Source organism: Neomonachus schauinslandi, chromosome 8, assembly GCF_002201575.2.
Source record: "Neomonachus schauinslandi chromosome 8, ASM220157v2, whole genome shotgun sequence".
Classification (NCBI taxonomy): Eukaryota; Metazoa; Chordata; class Mammalia; order Carnivora; family Phocidae; genus Neomonachus; species Neomonachus schauinslandi.
Genome location: NC_058410.1, coordinates 108,881,486 through 108,906,114, shown reverse-complemented (window position 1 = coordinate 108,906,114; position 24,629 = coordinate 108,881,486). Strand labels below are relative to the sequence as shown.

Sequence of the window (24,629 nt, the reverse complement as noted above, 5' to 3'; positions counted from 1 at the left end):
GAGAGAACGGGCACGGGAATGTCAGAAGGAGACAAGCACGCCGGCTCTGCCAGGTCCTTTTGTGCCTTCCACTCTTCTGCCGCCTGGCTGACCTGGGCCTTCCCCTCTGCCCTTGCCGCAACACTGTCACTGGCTGTGGGACGCGCGGGCCAGCAACCAGAGCACTGTCTCCCGCCGGCGCTGCCACGGAGGCAGGCCTTTCCCCAGCTCACTCCTGACCCTGTAGGCAGCCTCTCAGCCGACCTTCTCCCAGAGGCAGGTGCTCACACAGTATGATTTTAGAGGACAGAACACACACACACATCCAAATACACACACAGCACACACACTCCCATATGCACACACACATATGCACATGCCCATATGCACACACAAATACACACACATACACTCCCATATGCACACACAAACATACACACATGCCCGTATGCACACACAGACACACACACTCCCATATGTGCACACACACATACATGCCCATATGCACACACACATGCACACAAACACACACACCCATATGCACACAAACATACACAAACACCCATACACACCCATTTGCACATAAACACATACATACACTCCTATATGCATACATAAACACACATACTCACGCCCATATGCACACACAAACACACACACGCGCCCGTATGCACACACAGACACACACACTCCCATATGTGCACACACACATACATGCCCATATGCACACACACACATATGCACACAAACACACACACATGCCCATATGCACACACACACACAAACACCCATACACACCCATTTGCACACAAACACACACACACACTCCTATATGCATACATAAACACACATACTCACGCCCATATGCACACACAAACACAAACACCCTTACACACACATCCCCTCTCTAAAAGATCTCCCTCACTAGCTCACCTCAGCACCTGAAATCCCACAGGTTAAGGTCCAGTGGAGACCTATGCAGTTGTGGCTGTTATTATAAACACTGTGCCGGTGGGAAGCTGGGATTTAAAAGCTGGGGCAATGGAGGCATCAAATGTGCTGGTGGAGGGAGAAAGAGGTGGGACAAGCTGAGTCTTTCCAGAGGAAATACAGCCCCAGATGGTGGGCGAGGGGAAAGGGGCAGGATCTCTTGAAAGGGTAGAAACCAAGCATGGGAGAGGGAAGGAGTCAGAAAGATCGTTCTCTGTTCTCCTAAGAATGCGGTTTAGTGTAGTGATTGAGTGTGACATCAAACGAGGCCTCGAATCCCAGCGGTGCCATTTGCTAATTATGTGGTCTTACAAAACGTACTCAATCTCATTAGCTTCATTTCTGTATCCTTAAAACGAGTAGAATGACAGTACACATCTTGCATACTGTTGTTGGGAGGCTTCAACAAGGTAATCCGTGAAAGGTGCTTAGCACAGTTCCCGGCACTGAAAAAATCACAGTGAATGTTTAATATTATTAATATTTAACTGAAGCCTGCTGCCCGCCTGCCTCCACCATCAGTTCTACCTGTGAGCTTCCTCCGGAGTCTGCCAAGACTCTTAGGGTTCATCAATGCTCTGGGTGTGAATCACTTGTAAACAGATACACTTGTGTCTTCTGTTTGAGGAAAACCTCTCTCCTTCTTCCGGTGGCAACATCTAGTGACCCCCTGAGTGAGGAAAGAGTGGAGCACAAGAAGACAGGAAGCCTTGCTGTGCCTGCAGCAGGAGGACTGTGTCCCAGCAGCTTTCCCTGAGTTTGGCACCTGTTCTGATCTGGTGTCGTGCAGAGGAAGGAGCACTGGGGAAACGTGAACTGGTACAACCACTACAGAGAGCAAAGTGCTCTCATACCTCTCAAAGTTCCAAATGCACATCCCCTTTGACCCAAAATCTTGGCTTCGGTGATTTTTTTTTTTTTTTTTTTTTACAGATACGTTCACATGCATGCAAAATGATGTAAGTGTAGGGTTATTCACTGCAGGATTATTTGTTACAACAGAAATTGGAAACAATCTAAATATCCATTATTTGTTCACTAAATTATGGTCCTTCCTTACTGTAGAATATTAGGCAAATGTAGAAAAATATGAAGACATTTCTATGAACTGATTATGAAAACATCTCAAGATCCACGGTTAAGTGAAGGAAGCAGAGTACAGGAGACTGTGGGAAAAGTGAAAAAAAGCCATAGAGTCCCATATCTAGTTAATATGCTTGGAATAACCTGGGAAGAAAACTGAAGAAATTATAATATTGTCTCTGAGGAAGAGAACCAAGGAGCCAAAAGACAAGACAGTCACTGACTTCTCTTTTATATATTTTGAATTTTAAAATGTTGAAAATATATAGATTTTCACTTAACAGTACTTGACCTGGAGTCAGACCTGGGTTCAAAACCCAAATCCACTAGTCGTGTGATGTGAGGCAGGTCACCTTACTCTCTGTGAGCCTTGGTTTTTCCATATGTGAAATAATGGTGAAAATAATACTTCTATCATAAGTGGGTGTGAACATTCACTGAGACTGTGTTTAAAATAAAATACCTCATTTGGAAGTGACTGCAACAAAGACAGCTTTCAATAAATGTAAGATAAATATGAATTTATTTCCTCCTACTTGCCTAGGACAGCACTGCAGGGTGGGGTTAGGGACTGACAGCACATGGAACAAAAGAGAAGTGAAAGTAAAAAGTGTCTATCTCACAAGGAGTGGAGGGTGGCAGGTCCTTTCACGCATGCGTGCTGTTTACAGTACCATGGTTTGCAGTGGGCAGTCAGTGGGTCATTGGATCCTCAGTAAGGGTCCTGGGACATAAACAAGACAGAGACGCATGGCGCTGTTTTACACTATCCCAGAGAGCTATATAAGGGGCTCCATGTTATTAATCAGGGAGACATGAATGGAGAGGCAACATGTCAAAGTTGAGAGTACATGGTTCTAGGGAGAAAACAGAATAGGTTCAGGCTGCTCATTTACTTGTGCTGAGCCTCCACACTATGGAGATCATCCTAATACTTACTTTGCAGAGTGTTAGGTGAATTAGGGCTTCAAGAACTATGACAAGGACATGGGAGAAGCTCAAACCACAGGAGCTACAATTTTTGTATGGGATTATTATTTGAGAGGTTAGCGTGGGTTGGTGCCCAAAATGTGCCTTAACAACTCACATAAAGAATCTTTGCCTTCAAAGAACTCACAGTCTAATAAAAGAGACAGACAGACAGAGATAGAGAAATAGATGTTAAGAGGAGTATAGTTATCTCTCTCCAACCAAGTTCCTCTTAAATAAAATCCTGGTTTGTACATATGTACTTCTGTATATTATGGTCTCGTTATACATGCAACATGAGTTGCTTCCTTTGACTGTGATTAAAAAGTAAAGACATGGTGGGGGGAAGTAAGGGGAAAAGGTGGTAAGGCAGACGCAAAGCAAGGGAGATCCTTGGAAAGATAAAGGAAGTTGAAGAGTCACATGGGGCCTCTGAGAAGCTTCCCTTCCGTGGCAGCTATGAGGAGGGGCACAGTGGACAAGAATCACTGAGGCTGATGGCAGGGACATTGACATAGAGTTATCACAGGCAAGTGTCCTAGGGAGGGGAGATGAGAAGTGTAGCCTCCATGTGCTGCATACCTCACATGCAGGTTCCCCTACCTTTTTCCCCCCTTTCTTATTAATTATTCTGGAGGCTGAGTCAACAATCCTGAGTTATAAAGCCGAAAGCCATTGACACCAGGATACTGGTAATAGCAGAAGATAGTGCACGTGCTCTGCTGGGAACAATCTCATCTCATCTTCCAGACAACACTGAGAGCAGGTACTACTTTTATCATCCCCATTCTATAGATGGGGCAAAAGGTTCAGAGAGATTAAGATATCATTCCTGCCCAAGGTCACCCAGCTACCCAGTCAGAAGCCAGGATTTGCAACCAGGTCTGTCAGATGACAAAACTCATGTTCTTTCTCACTGCACAGTAGGTTTTAAAAATTCTCATGCCTGCTGTGAAGCTAAAGATATTTCAATGTGGTGGTGGTGGTGGGCTAGGAATCTGTACATGTGATAAAATGTTGCTGAATTATGCACAAAGATGTACCAAAAGATGGAGTATTTACAAAAACTTGAAATCCGAGTAAGGTCTGTGGTCTGGTTGGTTTATTGGGCCAGTGTTAATTTCTGATTTTGACGATACACTACAGTTAGTAAGATGCCACAACCGGCAGGAGTGGGTTCTGAATCTGTTGGAGCTCTCTGGACTCTTTGTGCAATTTCTTATGAGTCTAGTTTGTTCAAAGTGAAAAACTGGAGTGCCTGGGTGGTTCAGTCGGCTAAGCGTCCAACTCTTGGCTTCAGCCCAGATCATGATCTCAGGGTCACGGGATGGAACCATTCATCGGGCTCAGTGTTCAGCGAGAAGTCTGCTTGTCCCTCTCCCTCACTTTCTCTCTCTCTCTCTCAAATAAATAAATAAATAAAATCTTTTTTAAAAAGTGAAAAGCTGAAAATACATACACAGACGTACATATGTATATACATACATACATACGTACATACATATAGAAACATTCAGTTGAAAATATAGGGCCAAGGTGGGTGTGAGGAGATTCTAGATAGTTCCTAGCCAGTAAAGAATAGCACAAGGACATTATAGCACAGTGGTAGCCTTCCTCCCAAACCCAAGAAGAATAAAATACCATAGCTGCCCCTTATTGAGGAGACACTTATTGTTGGGTAACTTTGTTTTAAGGAAACCCAAGTTTTCCAGCCTTACTTGTCCATAGAGGGCTAACAATTACAGATGTTACCCATGTTGAACCAGTTTTTGCCCCTACTTGCAATTACAGAGCTTCTACCCAACCCCAAATCCTACTAAATGATTGCTGAGGACCTCTGGAGGTTTCTCGCACAAGCCCACTGGTTCTGTTCACTCCCATCCCATCTGCAGATGCCTTCTGTCATCAGGCACTCCAGAGCGTTGCTTCCCAGGAGCCCTTCCACCAGGTATGAAGGTCACTAGGGCTTGGACACAAGAAGCTGCCTCCTGATATCAGCAAAACCAACCAGGTCCTCCAGACTCCCCTGGCCTGAAGGCCCTCAGCGTTTCAGGAAGTAGGAGGGAGGATGCCTACTCCAGGCCATGCTTGGTCATCTGGGCACCAGAGCAGGGAAGCCCACATCCAGCAGAAGCCTTCTGAAAATCACTCCCGAGCTCTCCACTAAAAGATTCAGAGAAAAATGCGGAATTCTGAGACACAGTCCTAGTAGGAACTAACATTTACTGAGCATTTACTATGTGCCAGCCCAGTGCCAAGCAGTTCCTGTGGGCAAACACATTTAATCCTAACTGGTAGGTCGGCTGCTACAACAAAGAGACCCAACAATAACCCAATGGCTTAAAGAAGTTAGAAGTTTATTTCTTGCCCACATAACATCTGAGGGAGCCCTCCTGGTCAGGAGGCAGCTCTGCTTCAAGCAGAGAGTCAGTGACTTAGGCTCTCTCAATCCCCCAAGATGTGGCCCTCATCCTCATGGGTAGCTGTTGCTGTGTCTGTTTGCAGCCAGTTAAAAGGAGAAAGGGAGAATGGAGGTGGCATGTTGGTTGCCCTAGGGCCCTGGGTCTGGCAGGCCCCCACATCACTGTACCCACATTCCATTGGTGGGAACTTCATCACACGGCCTCACCAAACTGCAAGGAGACTGAGAAATGGGTGCCCAATACTATTCTTCCACAGTGAAAAAGAGGGAAACATGTTCTAATAGACAGCTGTCAGCCTGCTCTACCCTCCCTCACACTTACTCCCAAAGATGCTCATCTGGATAAATGCTCACCCTAGGTAATGGCTATCTGATCCGACAAACTAATTTTAGCCATTAAGGTAGAGCTGGACCCTTTTTGCAGATTAAATGTGTGTTTTGCATGTTTGATTAACAGGGATCTAATGGAGATACGAGACTTAACCCAGAGATACAGCTCTAACATGGGTGGGGATCGGGGCAGACCTTTTCAAGTGGCAACACAGTCCAGGTTTTAGAACAAAGAGGCATGGATGTGAGTCCAGGGCCTTCACTTAGGAAGATCACTGAACTGCACCCCCCTCCAGCCCTCAGTTCTCTGCAGAAGAGAATCCAGGAAGATAATTAATGTGGCATGGTCTATTAAGCTGAAAGGTGCTGCCAGGTCTAGGAATATTTTGGTCTGAGGGGAACTGCACATCCTACCACCATCCTACCAAAGCTGCTCTTTGGGAAGGCCACAGGTGTCCCTTCCCAAGGTCTGGGCTTGGGATGAACAGGTTTCCAAAGGTGAGCCCAAAGGAGCTCGGCAGGAACACTCCTCTGTGTGTGTGCGTGTGTGCTGCTTCAGCCAGCTGGGCAGCTAGTCATTTATCCACATGGATGACTTGATTTTTGATTGAGTTAACAAGTACTTATTGAACACAATTTCCTGAAGGCCTGCGGTAAATTGGATGCTATATAGCTATATGGGAACCCCATAAATTTTTACAACCCCGCATTCTTCAAAAATTGGGATAGTACAAGATAGCTGAGGAGGAAGGGGAAGGAAGAGCAAACACTAGAGAAGGAGGAGCTGTGGGGAGGCAGGTGAGAGGAGAGAGAAGGATGGTCGGTCCTTCTTGTTTCCAAGCACCAATGAGTGTGTTAACCAGTAAGAACAAACCAACCTATTGTGCAAATTACTAAAATACATAATCAGTCCTCATCTGAGTGCTTGAGTGTGAGGCACTATGTTAAGTGTTTACACTATCTCGTTTAACTCTGACAACCCCGAAGACTGGCACTATTACTGTGGCACATTTTTTTAGCCCATTTTACAGATGCAGAAATGGAAGCAGATAGATGTTAAGCAACTCGCTCAAGGTCACACAGCTAGTAAAAGGCACACTCAGGTTTGAAGTTGAGGCCCGATTCCTGACACTGTACCCTAACCACTGTGGCTGACTTATATTTGTCGGCCATAGATCTCAGTCTCCTCATTTGTGAAATGGGGCCATTACAACCAGCTCTGATTGCCTTATAGTGTTGTTGTGAGGAACCACTGAGAAGTGATTGCCAAAGTGTTCTGTAAATTTACAAAGCCTTATGAAAAAAGATTAAACAGCATTGCTCCAAGTTTGCTAAGATTATTCTACTTTAGAGGAGAAACGAGTTAGGAGTAGCAAGATTAAAATAAGACTCCTGTACTCAGAAACAACTTTGGAGGAAGTATGTTGTTGACTCGCCTGGCAGAGAACAGTTCCAAGCAGGAGAGCTCAGAGTTGTTTTACCCCTAACCACCTCATCAGAACATCTAGGAACCAAAAATGCAGCCATCATGCTGTGAGGACTCTCAACAAGGCCTGTGGAAAGCCCCACACAGAAAGGAACTGAGGCCCCTGGCCAATAACCAGCCCCATCTTGTCAGCCGTGTGAATGGGTCACTGTGGAAGTGTATCCTCCAGCCCCAGTCAAACCTTCAGATGATGTAGGCTCTAGAGAGACCCTGAACCAAAAACTGTTCCTGAATCCCTGATTGATAGAAACTGTGAGAGATAATAAATGATCATTGTTTTAAGCCGCTATGTTTGGGGGTAATTTGTTACACAGCAGTGGATAACAAATACATTGTCTATGCTATTTCATGGCTTAAGTATAAGATTAAGGGATGTTAATCAGAGATCTTGATTCCAAGCAAGAAAAACAAATTCTGGAAAATGTAAGCCAGAGGGGAATTTTCTGGGAGGGCCCACTGGTAACCTGGGCAACAGAACCCCAGTCCTGGTTCAGAAAAAGGAAGGGCCAGGTAGCCACACCTCCATGGCTCTGAAGAGCCATGAACCATCCCACACATCCTGTCTAAGTTCAAGCTGCTGACAGAATACCGGAATACCATAACAGAATATAAGAGAATACCACAGACTAGGGGGCTTAAACAACAAATGTTTATTTCTCATAGTTCTGGAGGCTGAAAGTCCAAGATCAAGGTGCTGACAATTTGGTGTCCAGCGAGACTTATCTACCTGGTTTCAGATGGCCATCTTCTTGTGGTATCCTCACATGGCCGATAGCAGAGAGAGTGGAAACAAGATCTCCTGTGCTTTTAGGGGCACTAAACCCATTCATGAGGGCTCCACCATCATGACCTAATTACCGCAAAACCCCACCTCCTAATACCATCACATTGGGGGTTCAGATTTCAACATATGAATTTCAGTGGGACACAAACATTCAATCCATAGCACATCCTCAGTCTAATGTCTCAGGATTCCATTTCTGGAGTGATAGTGACATGGATCATGTCCCAGCTCCCAGGCTACACCAAGGGCAGGCGAGAAAGTCTTTGCCTCTTTGGTATTATCTCTCTCTAAGACTATTCCCAGTGGGGAAAGATGATTCCTGAAAAGAAACTGGGGTGCTGTTGGAGAAGGGGATGGGATTCTCTGCAGCCAAAATCAATAATTATCCAGCCCAGGGGTCACTGCATGGCGTTACAAAGAGGGAGGCCTTAAATATCAAATCAGACCACATGCAAGCAGTGGGCTGAATGCTTTGCATTCATAATCTCATTAATCCCTACAACAGTCTTTCAAGGAGGGTAGTATTGCCCCCTAATCCAGACAAGGAGATGGAGCTTCAGACACATTAAATGACTTGCCCAGGTCTTCATGGGAAGTGATGGAGCTGGTTTTCAAGTTAAGTCCATGGGTTTCCAGAGTCCTTACTTGTCTCATATTGCCAGGCTTCCAATACTGGACCCTACAAGAATGGAAACATGTTCTGCTTTGATGAAATCAAACAAGTTGAAAAAATTAAGGGAAAGAAACAAAGGCTGAAGTTGGGGGGGGGGGGAGTCACATTATCTGCTCTCAAGGGGGACTATATCTGAGTCATATCTGACCAGCGTGGCCCAGAAAGAAGGGGGTGGTCACCAGCAGAAAGGATAGCACAGACACATAAAGAAGGAGATCTTCCAGAAATTGAAGCTTCCCAAGAGCTCAGGTCGTGTGACTGAAAATGGTCCACTTCTGCACCTAGCCACAGATGGCCTCTTTAGCCAGAATTCAAAAAGTCAGCTCTGGGGAAGCCCCATGGTTAGATATACAAACGGTAAGCAAGATGTGGAGATTTTCCTAGTAGATTTACCAAATGACCAAGGCCATCAATGGGTCCCCTTCTCTGTCACGCACTCTCCTTATGTTTTGTGGGATTCCTAGGGAAAGAATGGCCAACCCCTCCCTGGATCAGGTGTTAGGCCCTTCCCTATCCCCATCCCTACTCTCTACTCCACTAAGGAACTTTTCTACAATCCCATATTTACCCACTTCAGAATTTCCTAAATATTATTCTCAATTTTATGATTTCATCTTTCCTAGTTTGTTAGGAAAACAAATCTATTCCCACCTGATTGGCAGCTAATTTAAAGCATATTCCTGTCCTCGGGCTAATGTTTTTGTGACATTATGACACTTACTGGCTAGTATTGATGTCAGCTTTTTGTTGGCCAGGAGCCATAACATCTCTACCAACAAAAACTTAGCATAGGCTAGAATAAGGCCAACATGAGGAAGATTACCTACAGATAAGAAAATAAATGAGGGACCACCGTGATTCAAAGCACATAATAACTAGTAAATATGTGCTAAGTAAATGAATAAACATACCTGTGTAAGGCTTTAAAAAGGGTGAATAAGGATGACAGTTCTCATAAAAGAGTATTCCAAGGCTTTTGTATTTCAAAGACCAATAAATTTTTTTGTTTTGTTTTCTAAATTGGGAAGGTTAAAATCAACAAAGGATTGCTACCTTTTTATTTTTACAAGTAAGGACATTTTAATAAAACTATCCTCTCCATTACTGTTCTCTCAGAAGACAATAGGCCCTTTGACACCAGCAAAGAGGAAGGGTATGATCACAGAATGAAGGAAAATCTTTCCAGAGAAAGAATCATTGGCACATTAGATAGGGGTCTTAGTCGTATATTATAGAGTCTCCGTATAGTGAGTTTAAGCACAACATGTTATATTGTGGAAGCTAGATAGTCTTTGGAAGAGCTGAAGGAACAGAGTGTAAGCAGGACTTGTGGTACTGACTCCCCACACCACACCACGGAACCAGGACACTGAAGAAGCTACCGGATCAGGGAGCAGCTGCCACAGCTGGTGGGTCCTGGGCCACCTCAGCTCCTCAGAACAAGCACCAGCCTTGTGTCCTGTTCAACTCCCAACATCATTCAATGCCAAATCAAAGTCCTGCATGAGTTCAGCTGAGTGGCAGAAATTGAGCATACCTGGACCTCCATCTACCAAGGGGTCTGGGAAATGCTGGTTCAGTTTTCAGCTTCTGCAGCACAGGACAGCACGTGGGGCTATAGAAGGGATGGAATAAATCAGTTTAGCACTGTCGGTGAGCTCTTGCTGCATACTCACGAAACATGTCAAGGCCTGATCCTAGACCACAGAATCAAATTTGGGCATGAAAGCCATCCTGAGGGATGTGGGCAGTCATGCTTTATTGAGAAGGTTCTGAAGGTCAACCAACTCACACAGGAAACTGCTGAGAGTGTGACTCTTCTTGTGAAGAGAGTTTGCCACCTGGAACCATAGCATTAACCACCCCATAGCAGACGTCTGTTGTATTCATGGCTGTCCAGCGACTTTTGAGTAGCTTTTCCCATATTTGGGACTATTTGCTTGCAGGGAGTCCTACCTCTCCAATATCAAAGTCAGAATTCAAATTTCCAGACTCCCTTGCAGCTAGGATTCAGGAAATGATCTGAACTCTGACAGTCTGATGTCCCCACTTGAGATCTGATTCGGAAATGGGTGGCATGAAGAAACGGGTAGATCATGGAGCTTCCATGTGTGCTGACATGAATGGCTGCAGAACCTCAGCCTTCAGAGGTGGTGGCGAGGGCTGGTCCCCAACTCAGAAGAGGCATTGGCACTGGCAGAAGTGACTGCAACCTCACGCTGGGTCCCTGCTACCCAGTGCTCAGTAGTAGCAGCCACAGCAACACTGGTTTCCCCCTTGGGCTGCTTCTACAGCACAGTTTAGGGTATTGTTCCTGGAAACTTTACCTCAATCCTATTTCTCACCCTCCAAATGATTGTTTATCCTTCAAGATAAAATCCCCTGTCTACAGTCCTCAGCCAGAGTGGATCCTGTTGTCAGCAACTAAGAACCCACTTAATGTGCTGGGTGAGCCAGGAACACCTGACTCTGAATCCATGGACTCTCCACCACACTGCAGAGTGAGCCTGCAGCAGAGTCTACCTAGACTTTATCCCCCATTTCCTTCTTGAGTCAGGTGCACACAGGGAGGGTGGGAAAGTGCCCTTTCTCTCTGACTCCACCCATCCCAGGAGCTCCTATAGAACAAGAGTGCTCTTCTTCATTGAATTTTTATAAGCAACACTTTGGGCAGAACAGGTATTCATTAAATGTTTGGTGAATAAATGAGTGAATGGTTAAGTACACACTGAAGTTATGCCCAGGTGGACCCATAATCCAGACCTGTGATGTTCATTACAGTATCCACTAGGCACACATAGCTACGGAGCACCTGAAATGTGGTTAGTGCAACTAAGGAACAGTATTTTTTTTTAATTTTTTTAAAGATTTTATTTATTCATGAGAGGAGGAGGGGCAGAGGGAGAGGGAGAATGTCAAGCCTGCAGGGCTCAATCCTAGGACCCTGAGATCATGACCTGAGCCAAAATCGAGAGCCAGACACTTCACCGACTGAACCACCCAGATGCCCCTGAATTTTCATTTTCTTTCAATTGATTTAAATTTTAAAATGTATACCTAATTTCATTCTTGGAAAACTTCTAGCTTGTTTAGCTTGTTATGTAAGTATGCTTTTTCAGCTGTAAATTCTATGAAAGCTAAATATTGGTCAAATATTTCCAACAAAAATTTTGCACGTTCAATACAAATCGAGATATGCTGTAATTGTAAACTATACCAGATTCCAAATACTTTATGAAAAAAGAATGTAAAATATGCCATTAATATTTTTATATTGATTAGTGTGGAAATTACAGTATTCTGGACATATATTAACACTGACTTCACCTGTTCCTTTTTACATTTTTTGGGTGTGATCATTAGAAAACACAGAATCAAATATATGGCTTTCATTATATTTCTGCTGGTACACCGCAAATCCATACGTTGGTGTGTCACTCAGCAGGCAGATGGGGAGCCAAGACTGAATACTGAAGCCTCTAAGCCTACAAACCTAGGCCAACCCTTCCTGCTTATTCCCCTGCCAGCTCTTAAACCCAAGAGAAGGAAGTTTAGGCAGGGGCCCTACAACATGTGTAAGAGCTGAAGTCACAAGTTCGGTGTTTTAGGAACCAGGCAGGTGGCCTACCAAGAAAAGGGCCAGAGGTAAAGTCACTTCATCCAAGGGTGAAGAGTCTGAAGCTAGAGAGGTGGGAGCTGTGCTAATTAGCGCTAGAGCAGAGTTGAGCGCTAAGTCTCCTAACACCCGCGAACACGCCAACCCTCTGCTTTGGGTGCTAGCACAATACATGCCAAGCAGGTGTGATTTAAGAAAGGAAGGATCCACCCTCCAGGGATGGGGCAGTCTGCCATCTACCCCCAAGACTTCCAAGCATTTCTTTCCAGGCACTGAGAGCCCATTCTGAGGAATTAGAGTAGGGCCAGAAGACATTCCATCCCAGCACAGAAACCCCTGTGGCTTCTATGCCCAATTCCAGAATACCTGAAACTCTTAAAATGATTTGTTCCAGGGTAGGGAAGAACACGAAATAGATGCCTTGGGCTAGTATGGAGAGCAAGGAAGAGACTGGGACTCCAGGAGAGAAAGATGCTCTTAGCAGCCCAATCCTGAGCCAAGTGGGGAAGGCCAAGGCACCAACCAGGAGGGTGGGACACAATGGAAGAGGGAGAAGGTGGAAGGGCCCAACCCTGAAGGCTCACTTCTAACAGAATGGGAAGTGAACCTCCCTGATGTACCAGGCTGAACCCAGACAATTTTCAACCTGAAAGCACAATCTACAAAACGCTTCCCTCCAACCTGCCCCCAGTGCTATAATTTGACCAAATAAAACCATTCATACCCACATCCAAATTTATCAATCTGAGCAAAATACAGTTAGTAACGAAGAAAGGTAATTTTCATATTTTATTATACAATATTGTTTATCATAGAAAAAGCTTTCATATCTTTTAATTACATACAAAAGCAAAGTGTTAGTGTTGCCAGAGAGATTGTTTGCCTGCCCTTAAAAAAAAATTAACAACACCTGTTTGCAAACAAAATATTGCTAGAACTGAGTCAAATCCTTTATTCTCTTTCCAGGCCCCAGGCCACTAATCTCTTTTCTGTACAGAGTCTAACACATAGTAGGGGGTGAATAAATATTCGTTGACTGAATGGCGTGTTCTTTAATCCCCATTGTTTATTTCCTGACCCTAAACTGGATCTCGATTCATGGGCTAAAATCCTCCCCCCTCAGACGAACCATGAGAGACGATGGACTCTGAAAAACAAACTGAGGGTTCTAGAGGGGAGGGGGGTGGGAGGATGGGTTAGCCTGGTGGTGGGTATTGAGGAGGGCACATTCTGCATGGAGCACTGGGTGTTATGCACAAACAATGAATCATGGAACACTACACCTAAAACTAATGATGTAATGTATGGGGATTAACATAAGAATAAAAAAAAATAATAAAAAAAAAGTAAAATCCTCCCCCCTCATTCATAGGGAAGGCCAGTGTCCTTTCACTGACTTTGATACATAACATTGGTTTAGAGACACCTGCCTGAGGGGAATAACTGAGGGTTTCAGAGAGTGAAGGAAACCTTCAAAATCAGGCACTGTGACTCGGTAGAGACAGGAAGATGCTAAGACAGAGTAACAGAGAGACAGATTCAGGGAGGCAGAGGCTGCAGGAAATGGTGGCAGAAAAATGAAGTCAGAGAGACTGAAAACACAGTTTTCACACAGTTCCAGATAAAGAGTAAAAAGCTTGGGCACGAACATTCATCTTGAAGTTTCTTTTCCATTTTGATGTTTTATGATGGAGATAATAGCAGAGAGAGAGGAACACAAGGCGAGGATGGGAAGACAGAGAGTCAAAGGAAGACAAAGGAGACAGGTGGGCAGCCAGGCATGACTGACCTTGAACCCTGGTCATCCCCTCCCCTCACACCCACCAGGCTGAGCTCCTTAATGCTTCAGCACCCATGCTCACTCTTGGCTCCTACTGTAAGTCCAGCCACCATCCCCTTCTCCCCCCACCCAAAGATGGTTGAACCACTCTTTACATGTCCCTACCCTCTGTCCAACATCCTCCATGAAGCCTTCTCACTGCTCCAGCCCACACTCCGCTGCCTCCCCCCTCAGCATCTGTTCATCCCCTGCCCACATGCCCTAACCACAGGGCACTGCTGTTTTGGAGTTGGCCCTCAGCCCATGAGTGCATCTTGACTCCCACAAGAGCACTGCGGGTTTGTCAAGCTCCGAGCCCCATCTCCTCTATCCCAGGATTCCCCGTAATACCCAGTCCGATGCTGGGTATCACGAAGCGCTCAGTGAACCCGTGGACTGGCCAGTCCCCAACGAGTGCCAACAGGGCAGGCTCTAGGAAAGAGCTTCCGGGAGGCGGGCCACACCGGACCATCTTCTGGGCTCCTGCGCCCCCTGCCGGCCAGGACAGGATCTGTTCGCAGGACGCTGCGGATCGCAGTTGTGATCCTGACCCCGGGGAGGCTGGCAGTGGCACCCCGGCTTCACGGTGGCCGCATGCACCGTCGAAGGGTTCTGATGAAGTCGATGGGCACGGCCAGGAGCACCTGCTGCATTCTTCCTGGGTGTCGGGGCCCCTGGTGCCCAGAGCGCTGCGGACGGCGCCCCGCCCCGCCCGCCCGCGGGAGGCCGGGGGCAGGGCGGGGGGGCGGTGGCGGCGCTCAGAGCTTCTCGTCCAGCTCCAGGCCCTGGTTCTCCAGGGCCCCCCCGCGGACTGGCGCCGGGCTGCCGCTGCGCGTCCCGCCCAGGTAGTTCTGGATGGCCGAGGCACAGTCCAGCCGCTCCATGACGGTCATGAGGTAGTGCAGCTCCTGCAGGCTGCCGTTCTGCTCCTCGAACAGCTCCAGGATGGCTGCGGCGGGGCTGCGCTGGCAGGACAGGAACCTGGGCGGGATGCGGGCTGGTGGGCGCGCGGTGGCCAGATCCACCCCTTCCCCCAGCGCGGGCCCTCATCCTGCTCTTACCTGCCTTCCAGGGGCCGGCGGTGGTGGGAGGGCCCGGGACCTTGAGACCTGAGATTGTCCTGGCTCAAAGGCTACTTCTCTTTAGACCCCGGTTTCCTCCTCCTTCACCGAGGGCTTGGACAAGAGGGCCTCTAAGGTTGCTTCCAGCTGGGATGGTCTGTAATTGCTCTCTCCTTGTCCCCCACCCCAAACACACTCTCCCCTCCTCCTCCCTCTCCCCCAGGCCACCACACCCTGCCTGCCAGGCAGGAAGAGTTGTTCTAAATCATGGCTTCACCAGGACCCTCCCCTGCTCAAAAAACCTTCCAGAGCCTCTTTCTGGCACTAGCCAAGCCCATACTCCAGACCCCCAGCTCACCCACAACCTGGTACTTGATGTTGCCATTTTTTCCTGATCTCTTCTCCCAATCCCATCCTGAACCTTCCTGCTGTGAGCCTATCCCTTTCCCACCTTGCACACACCACACCCACAACCAGCCGCTCCCCCCTTCCCTATCACCTCCTCCCTAAAGACCTTTCTAATACCCACTTCCTAGGTGGAGACCATCTGCACCCTCCAGTTCAGACTTCTAGTCAGAGCTACCCCCCAAGTCTTCGTTATTCTTGCTCTAGCTGTTTTGTGTCTCTGTTTTCAACTTGCTGGGCAGCATTGGATATATACAATAAGGCACAAGCACTGCCTTTATTGTGTTAGGCTCTCTGGATCCCTTCCCACAGTGTGAGTTCCTGGATGCTCGAACCAGGTCTCATTTATCTTGTATTCCAGTGCTTAGCATAGTTTTCCAGGACATAGTGGATACTTGATAAATGTTTAATAAATAGGTGATTTTTAAAGCCACTCTGCTTTCAGCTGGGTCCAGCTCTACTCCCATCTCCTGCCTGAAGTCCTTCCTGACCACTGCACTCACAGTCTGGGTTCCGGAGCCCAGCTCAGAATTGTTCTCCAACTGATTGCTGTTGACAGAGACCATGGTTACGTTGCCCGCATTATTACTAACACTGATTGAATTAACATACGCCAGGCACTCAACTACATGCTTTATACACATTATCTTATAGTCTGCCTTCTACCCCTCAGGGCACAGCATGTCAAGCATTCAGTATGTACCCAATGACTTACAAGTTAATTGATTCATTTTTAAATATTTATTGAGCACCTACTCATGAGCCAGGCATCATTCTAGGTACTGAGAATACGGTAATAAATAAAAAGATCTGCTCTACTATGGGGAACAGGGTGGGGACTAGCCATTCTCTGACTTTTAAGTTGCTCCCTTGTCTGTGCTGCAGTCCTCAAGGTGTCCCAGGAGCCCCCCTGCCCCAGTCTACCCCCCTCTCCTATCCGCAGACCTCGACCCTTACCGGATTTTCATGCCACAGAGCCCCAGGTGGGAGGCCAGCCGACGCCAGTCATTGCCTGTGATGCTGTTTGGTTCCAACAACATCTGCAGTTGCTCAAAGAGCTCTGGAGGCAGCCTGGGGTGGGGGAGGTGGGGTTCTCAGAGGGGAGGATCAGAGAAACCCAGTCCGTTCCACACACACCCCGAATGGTGTACACGCCCTGCGGGATCCGGGGATGGGAGGGGAAGAATCCCAAACATCCCCTGCTGGCAGCAGCCCAAGTAACCCCACCTCACCTGTTGCATGGGGGTGGCTGAGAGACAGGGGGTGGGGCTGCCCAGGATTCTTCCTCTGATGCCTGGAATCTGAGGATTTCCATGTACTTGGTCTCCAAGCCCTTAGCCAGCAGAGGGTTGGGAACACATTTAGGGATCATGAGACATCCCCTGAGCAAGAAACTGGGGAAGCCGCCTCCATTCTTCATATCCTTCAGCCTGTCACCCAGAGCTACTCTACCAGGAGATACAGCCCCGCCCCGCCTAGCACCCCCTCCCCTCTGCTCCCCTGACCCCAGAACTTCCAGCTTTAAGTTTGCCTCCTGAGCTCTTTGGGAGCTGAGACATGAAGCCCAAAGAGGGTGCAGCCTAAGACACCAGGAGAAGTCTCGGTGAGGTCACAGGGTAGGGGAAACAGGAACACTGAACTCAGGCACCTGTCTCTCCTTCCCTCCATCCCCTGGTCCCTCCTTGCAGGTGACAACCTGAGAAGTACTGGCCTACTCTCCACTAAGGCGCCACCATGGCTCCCCAAAGACTCTCAACCCTGATGTCTTCAACTCTTCCCCCTTGGTAGAGTGGGATATTTAACTCTCATCCCACCTACTCAAGCCCCCCTCCCTGGCCGCTCTCCACACTGAAGAGACACAACATCATCTCTCAGATGCAGGCAATCAGCCTCAAAAGAAACCACTTTTCTCTGACATCCAAGTTCCTCTGGGCTAAGAGGAGGGCTTAATCTAGGGTTTGGTTCTTTTACTCTCCTACTGGATTCATCCATGGATAGACAAGACTGAGTCAGGGATGAAGGGTAACTTGGAGGCCAGGTGGTCTCAGCCCCTGGAAGAATGCCATCCACCTGCTTGATTATGTAACTGGGGCCAGACTTACTGGGCACCAGACCCCTGGCCCACTTTGCCCGGGGCTCCCCCAAGCCCTGCCCTTCCTTTGCCCCTCAGCTCCAACTCACATCCTGGAAGGTGTGCATGGTGACGATGATCTCACTGGTAAGTGCGGAGCAGTCCTCATTCTCATTGGCTACAAAGGGGAGAGGACGTAGCAGGTAAGAGAGGGCAAGGCCTGGCAAAAGGGAGCAGGAGAAGTGAAGGGGACCCCACGGGCAGGCCTTTCGAAATGTGAAGACACTGGACAGGACACTCCATCTTGCTCTCTACAAAGATCAGTTGTGCCTCCTCGCCTTTTAGAGGAATGAGGAGGCGGGTGAGGAGGGGTTGGGGTTGGGAAGAAGGAGACAGGGGAGAAGGTGGACCAGATCCCCTGAACTACCTGCTTTTCTCCGGAAGCAGAAGGAGCGGAAGGGGCACTTTCCATGCCAGATGTGGAGATGGGGAACCAGCTGGCAACTGCTCTCATCCACATTCTCCCAACCTGGGGAGGAGGCAGAGCGGAGGGCCTCAGAAAGGGGGGTCTTCCACAAGTATTTGAGGAGGCCGACTCTGTGGCAGGTGTCCTGCAGGGTGCTGTGGGGAGGGATGAGGCAGGAGCGAAAGCAGGAGGGTGTTTCGAGTGGATGGGAGTCCTCAGAGCCTGGAGAGGGACCCTGTGAGCAGCCTTCTCCTAGCCCCACACACCTCCGACACACACAGCACACAGGCCTCCCACCTCCCATCCACGACCCCCAGAAGCAGCCGCGCATCTGGGCCCTGTCCGTGAATCACACAGATGTCCTCAGCCCCGTGAGGAAGAGCAGCGGCCCATGCCACAAAGGAAGGGGGACAGAGACGACTGGGACTCCTCCTCAGACACCAGCCCCAGCCAGGTGGGACAATAAAAGCCTCCCCTCCCCTTGCCCCACCCTGCATCCTGCCCTACCACGGAGGGGCCAGGGCTGAATGGACCACAGAGGGAGGAAGAGGGCAGAGCCTGGGGCTCCCGCAGGCAGCAGCAGAAGCCAGAGGTCCCCTTGAAGCCGTTGCCTGCCCAGGAGTCTCCCAGAGAAACTCAAGGTTCCCAGATTTCTACCCAGGGGAAGCCCTCTAGTGGGGCTCCCTGCCGCCATGTCTCCCAGGCTCCCGCCTCCCTCACCCTCAGAGATGTACTTGAGCTTCAGGCACTGGTCCCCTCGGGCCCCCGTGAAGTTGAAGAGCTGGCAGGGCCCGCGCAGGCACCCACCATGGGGCTGCTCATTGGCCATGGCCCACTGCAGGGCACAGGGAGTGTTGTTGAGAAAGTAGATGCGCAGCTGCAGGTGGGACTGCGCCGGCGCCAGGGGCGAGCAGAACACAGCCAGCTGCAGCCATTTGCGGGCGTCCCAGCAGGCCGGCGCCTCCAGCACGCAGGTGTAGAGGCTGCAGAGAAAGACGGGGACAGGGACTGGCTCAGGGGAGGCTGGGACCCCAGTGCACCTGCTTCCTGGCTCCCACGGCCCTAGGAGCCAAGGAGAGCAGCGGAGAGCAGGTATAGAGGAGAACCAGGAGGGAGTTGGGCAGGTAGGGGGACAAAATGTGAGTCAGGTCGCCGTGACCATCACCGAGTGGGGAGAAGAGCCAGAAAGCCCCCTCCGGCACGGGAGGGAGGGAAGGTAGGCTCAGGGCCACTGTGCTACAGCGGGGTCCCACACATGGCTGGCCCTGTTGTGCTCAGTGGGAAGAAGAGGCCGGAGGGCCCAAGATTCCGGAAAGACAGAGCTAAGGACAGACATGAGATGGGAGGGATTCTTTGAGAACTGGAGGGAACAGGCTGCCCTGGACAATTCAGGGACAGCCCTGAACAGGGGCACAGGGTAGAGACAGGTGGGGATGGGACAGACCCTTCTAGACGGAGGGCTGGGGCAGTAGGTGTAGACAGGCAGAGAGACTGCCGCAGGGTGCATAGTCTCCGGACAGGGTTGGAGGGGACAAGCTGCCCTACACACTAGGACAGAAGGACCAGGAAGGGCCATGGAGGGAGAAGGGATTTGTAGGCTATCTGGGACAGATAAGGGGCAGTTGCATACAGAAAGGTGAGGATGAGGCAGACCGAGACAACGGGCAGGAAGACCAGGCCGATGGGCCTACCTGAAGTGGTAGAGCTGGATGCGACACTCGTCCCGGGAGGTGTGGGCCCCAGGCTGCCCCAGGGGCCTCCAGGCCTTGGCATCGAGCAGGGCTGTGTTGCTGCTGTAGGTACGGGCCTGGGTGGGCTCCTGGGCACAGTGCTTGAATGTGAGGGTACAGGGCTTCAGGAAGGAGGCCCCATGGGGGCCACAGGCCACCACAGGGCTCACCAGGCCCTGGGCTCGGGACAGTGATGGGGCGTCCGACAAGTCCCACACCAGGATCAGTGACACGCGCTCTTGGCGGCCCACAGCCACAGCTCCTGGGGAGAACAAGAGTTGAGATGGGCCTGGCAGGCAGGCTCACCCCCAGCCCAGAAGGGGCCAGGCCACAGCGCGAGGGCAGGTGGGACGGGAGCCCAGGAGAGAGGGGGCCTAGTAGGGCACACGGGCAGGCAGTGCGCAAGGAGAGGAAGGCTGTGAGCTGGCTTGTGGTGTAATCCTGAGCAGGTCACCCCGTTCGTCCCGGGGCCACCACACTAGCCCGTTCGGGACTGGCGGGAATTTGCAAGAGGTGTTCTTGCTCCAGGCATTTTCCTTTACTGAGAACTGTCATAACACACTGTTCATTACCACCAGGCACTTCACTTCCACCTGTCAGGGAGTTGTCATAAAAATATGCAATCTATCCATCTTTGGAGTCAATAAAGTCATACTAAAATATAAACAATTTTCAAAGTTCCGGAGATGTCTATGAATGATGCTCCCTTAGGCGCGACACCCTTGTACAACGTGCAATGAAGAACTATAGGCTGAGAAGGGAGAAGGTGCTGTTACCTGGCGGGATAAGCAGAGAGATGCCCATATTCTGGAGCATCAGGCAGCCGCCACGGTGATCCACCTCCCGAGCCGAAAACACCAACAGCTTGTGCATCAGCTGACGGACGATGGTCTGGCCTTGAGTGGGCGTGTGCAGTTCCTGGTAGAAGGCGGCCATCTCTGGCAGTGTGGCCGGCGGGCACTGCCTTGAGGACTCATTTTCTGGTAGGGGAGTGGGATGGCCTCCTAGCTCGTCTTGGCTATCCAGCTTCCAGCAGGCCCTCAGCAGCCAGCGAGGGCAGTGCCATTGAAGGCACTGGACCAGAAGGAGGGCACTTACCACCGGGACCCCCACCAGCAGCAGCAACTGGGTGGGTTGGAAGGAACTCTCATGGGAGCACATCTGCCTGGTCACTAAATGCTGCCAGTTCCCCTGCACCCCTGGGCCAGCCAAGGCCAAGGACCTGGAGGAGGAAAGAGGCAGGGCCAGGTAAGCCTTTTCAATGTCATGGAGGCCAAGACTTAGTTGCCAACTGGCTGCAGTGAGAGGGCAAATTGTCTTCATTCCAGGGCATCCCTGATTAATACTTTTAACGAAACGTCACCTATCTTTGTGTTACTCAAGGACCTATCATGGCTCCCCATGGCCTAGTACATCACATTAAACTCCCCTGAGGCAGAAAGAGCTTGGGTTTGGAGTTAGAGGATGTAAATTCAAGTGCAACCTTGGCCACTGGCTGAGCGAGTTTGTCACATTGCTTACTGTCCCTCAGTTTCGGCATCTGTCGAAATGACCCTCTTGATCTTCATAGAGAAATCTTTAAGTGGAAAAGCAAGTTACAGAGAACTAGACATCCTCCGATCCCACTAATGTAAGTAACAGAACTACATACAAGTATAGATACATATTCATAGGTGTATATTTGTCAATCACAGAGAAAGGTCTGGAGCAGTGCTATGCAGTAAAAGTATAATGTAAGCTGGGGTGCCCTGGTGGCTCAGTCAGTTAAGCATCCAGCTTGTGATTTCTGCTCAGGTCATGATCTCATGGGTTATGAGATCGAGCCCCGGTTTGAGCTCCGTGCTCAGCAGGGAGTCTGCTTGGGATTCTCTGCCTCTCCCTCTGCTCCTTCCCCCATCACTCTTTCTCTAAAATAATTAAATAAAATCTTTACGTATATATGTGTGTGTGTGTATAATATATAAGTATATATATTTCATATATGTGTAAATATATATATTTATTATATGTAATATAATATATATAATGTAAGCCACAAATGTAATTTAAGCTTTCTAGTGGCCACAATAAAAAGGTCAAAAGAAACAGGAGGAATTAATTTTAATAATATATTTTATGTATCTAACCCAATATACTCAAAATACCACTTTGAGAGGAAATCAATATAAAATTACTGAGATGTTTTACATTCTGTTTTCATACTAAGTCTTTGACATCCGTGTGTATTTTACACTCAGCACATGGCAGTTGGAACCTGCTCTGTTTCAAGTGCTCAGCAGCCGCCCCTGCTAGTGATTTCTGCCTGGGGCAATGCAGGTCTGAGAGGACACACCCCAAACTATTCCCACCGGTCACAACTGAACAGACAGGAAATTGAGAGGGTGGAAGGTGTGAACTAGGACTTTCAATTTTCTTAAACGTTTTTTTCTGTATTTGAATTTTTTCACTCCAGGCGTGTATTTTATATTAACTGTGTAATTCTTTTGAAAAGCTATCAAAAGTTAAATAATAATTACCGCTCACAGTGATTGTGAGGATGGCATGAGATCATGGGAAAAGCATTTGCCGCTGATAAAGCACCACCCAAATGTTTCTTTATGCCCCACCTACTGCCAGAAAGGTCAGAAGGTAGCTCCCAGGGACATGTGAAATAGAAGGAGAGTACACTCAGTTAAACGTGGAAGCAAAAAGAGAAAGAAAACCAAAGGTGGGAGCCTCCAGTGAGGCTGGAAGGAGGCAGGGCAAAGGCAGAGCCAGCTGCCTGCTCACCTGGTTACCAGCGGGGGCCTCAGATTGGAACCTGGCCCTTCCAACAGCTTCCCCATGCGGTTGCCAGAACTTCCTGAGGCCCTCCAGAGTCTACCGCCCTCATCCTCCCTTAATTTCCAACACCCTACACTCCTGCCAGGCTGGGGGCCTCACACCCGGCTAATTCCAGCCTCTGGCCTTTGCTCTAGCTGTTCTTCCCATCTGCCTCACCTACCCACCTGGACCCTTTCCTGCCCCTGCTCGACAGCACCTCCCCGTGGCTCACCGGCCCTTGACACTCCCACCCCTCCGAAGTTTCTTGCCACTGCCATCCCACCTTATGGAACAACCCTTGACTCTACGCTGTCACACGTGATTCTCCCACTCAAATGAACATTTTCTGAGCACCAGCTGTGTACCTCTCACCGTGGGAAGTTCAATCTTGACAAAGATGATGTAGCTCTCAGGAAGTTTCTGAGGGAATGTGATTCATTCGCTCTGTAGCCGAGTTCTGGGTGGCATAATATCCTCTTTCATAACCCTGGGGATCCCCGTGGTTGATTCACGAGGGTCCGCACTAGAGAGGCTTCTGACATCCGTTCCTCCCCCACTCCCTTGGCTCATACCCTGACCCAGAGCTGAGGCCTCGCCTCAAGCCTCCAGCTCTTTCCATGCCCACCTTCTTCCTTCCTTCCTCAGGGCCCACGAAACCCAAGCCCCTTTCCTTAGGTCCTCCCAGACAGGGGCAGAAACTCCTCTGTACCCTCAGGATTAAGGACTGGGGTGGGATCTATTTTCCCCCGTGTCCCCACTGAAAACGTAGACAGGGAGGAAGGTTTCGCTTTACTCCCTTTGCCTTAAAATGCAAACCTTGCAGACAGGGCAGCAGCGTGCTTCAGCCAAGCCCCTTGCAGGGCAGGCGAATGAAGTGGTGAGTTGGAAAGGCCCCACATCTGGTGGGAAAGGGGGCTGGAGCAGCCAGCCTCCCTTGGTGCAGCCATTCCAAAAGGTCCTTCCACATGAAAGATAATTGGAATTATAACTGCAATTATACTGGTTATCATTTCTGGAGCTCTACTCTATGCCCACTGTGTCGGAGCACTCTGTGTGGTCCATCTCATTTGATCCTCACAGTAGCCTTGTGAGCTAGGTGTTATTTTTATCTCCATTTCCCAGATAAGGAAGCCAAGTGTTCTCCCCACCGTGGAGACGTATGGGAGGATATTAAGCTACAATTGAAGGCAGAGGGAAGGATGAACGGGGATGACGACCGTGTTTCAGAAACACTACCTTTCTCTCCCTGCCCCCTTCCCCCTCCCTCCCCCCGCAGGTCTCTCTTCCTTTCCACTTCTAGAGGAAGTGAAGTTGGAAGAGAAAGAAACAAAATTAAAGTAAAAATCAATGGAAAGACCTGAAAAGGCACATCCTCGGTTCCATGGTGCAGGACGCCCCCCACCCCCTGCCCACAAAGGCCCCCGTGGCTAGCTAACATGAAAGAAAGGAGGGACTCCGCTCTGTTTTTGTAGCAACAACCTTCCTGGGGCCTCCAAAGACCAGAGTCCAAATCCCCTCCACCCCATTGGGTGGCGCAGCTGAGTCTCCCTGCCCAGGCTCCCAACCTGGAACAGTGGGCATACTGGTCCCCAAGGCCTCAAGGGGCCTCTCATGGGCAGCCCATTCATGAACTCTCCCCAGCTTGGCCCCTTTCTCCCAGGCTGACAACTCTCTGAGCTGCTTGGCCCTCACTCCATCCTCCCCTTAACCCTAGGAGAAGGAAGGGTCCTGAATCTACAGTAGGGCAACCACATAAATGTAGCCTAGACCTTCCCAGATCCATGCCTGCCTCCTTACTACCCATGGCTCCAGTCTGCCTTGCCCCGACCCCAGATTATCCCAGGTAGCAGGTCCCCCAAAACAACGGTCCTTTAGAATGCTGCTATCACCTGTCCCTCGGGAGTTGCCTCCTCCAGCACAAAGATCTGGATTCCTGCTGCAAC

General features: G+C 49.2%; 1 protein-coding gene across 1 annotated transcript; it reads right to left on the bottom strand.

Moving 5' to 3' along the window:
* Nucleotides 1–14,909: 14,909 nt before the first annotated feature.
* UNC5CL (unc-5 family C-terminal like) lies at nt 14,910–21,045 on the bottom strand. Its single transcript, XM_021692096.1, has 8 exons — nt 20,661–21,045; nt 19,846–20,146; nt 18,875–19,137; nt 18,116–18,217; nt 17,799–17,866; nt 16,850–16,950; nt 16,575–16,688; nt 14,910–15,132 (listed from the first exon to the last, which is right to left on the bottom strand). Exons 1-8 carry the CDS (start codon nt 21,043–21,045, stop codon nt 14,910–14,912), a joined length of 1,557 nt encoding a protein of 518 aa, XP_021547771.1.
* Nucleotides 21,046–24,629: the final 3,584 nt, after the last annotated feature.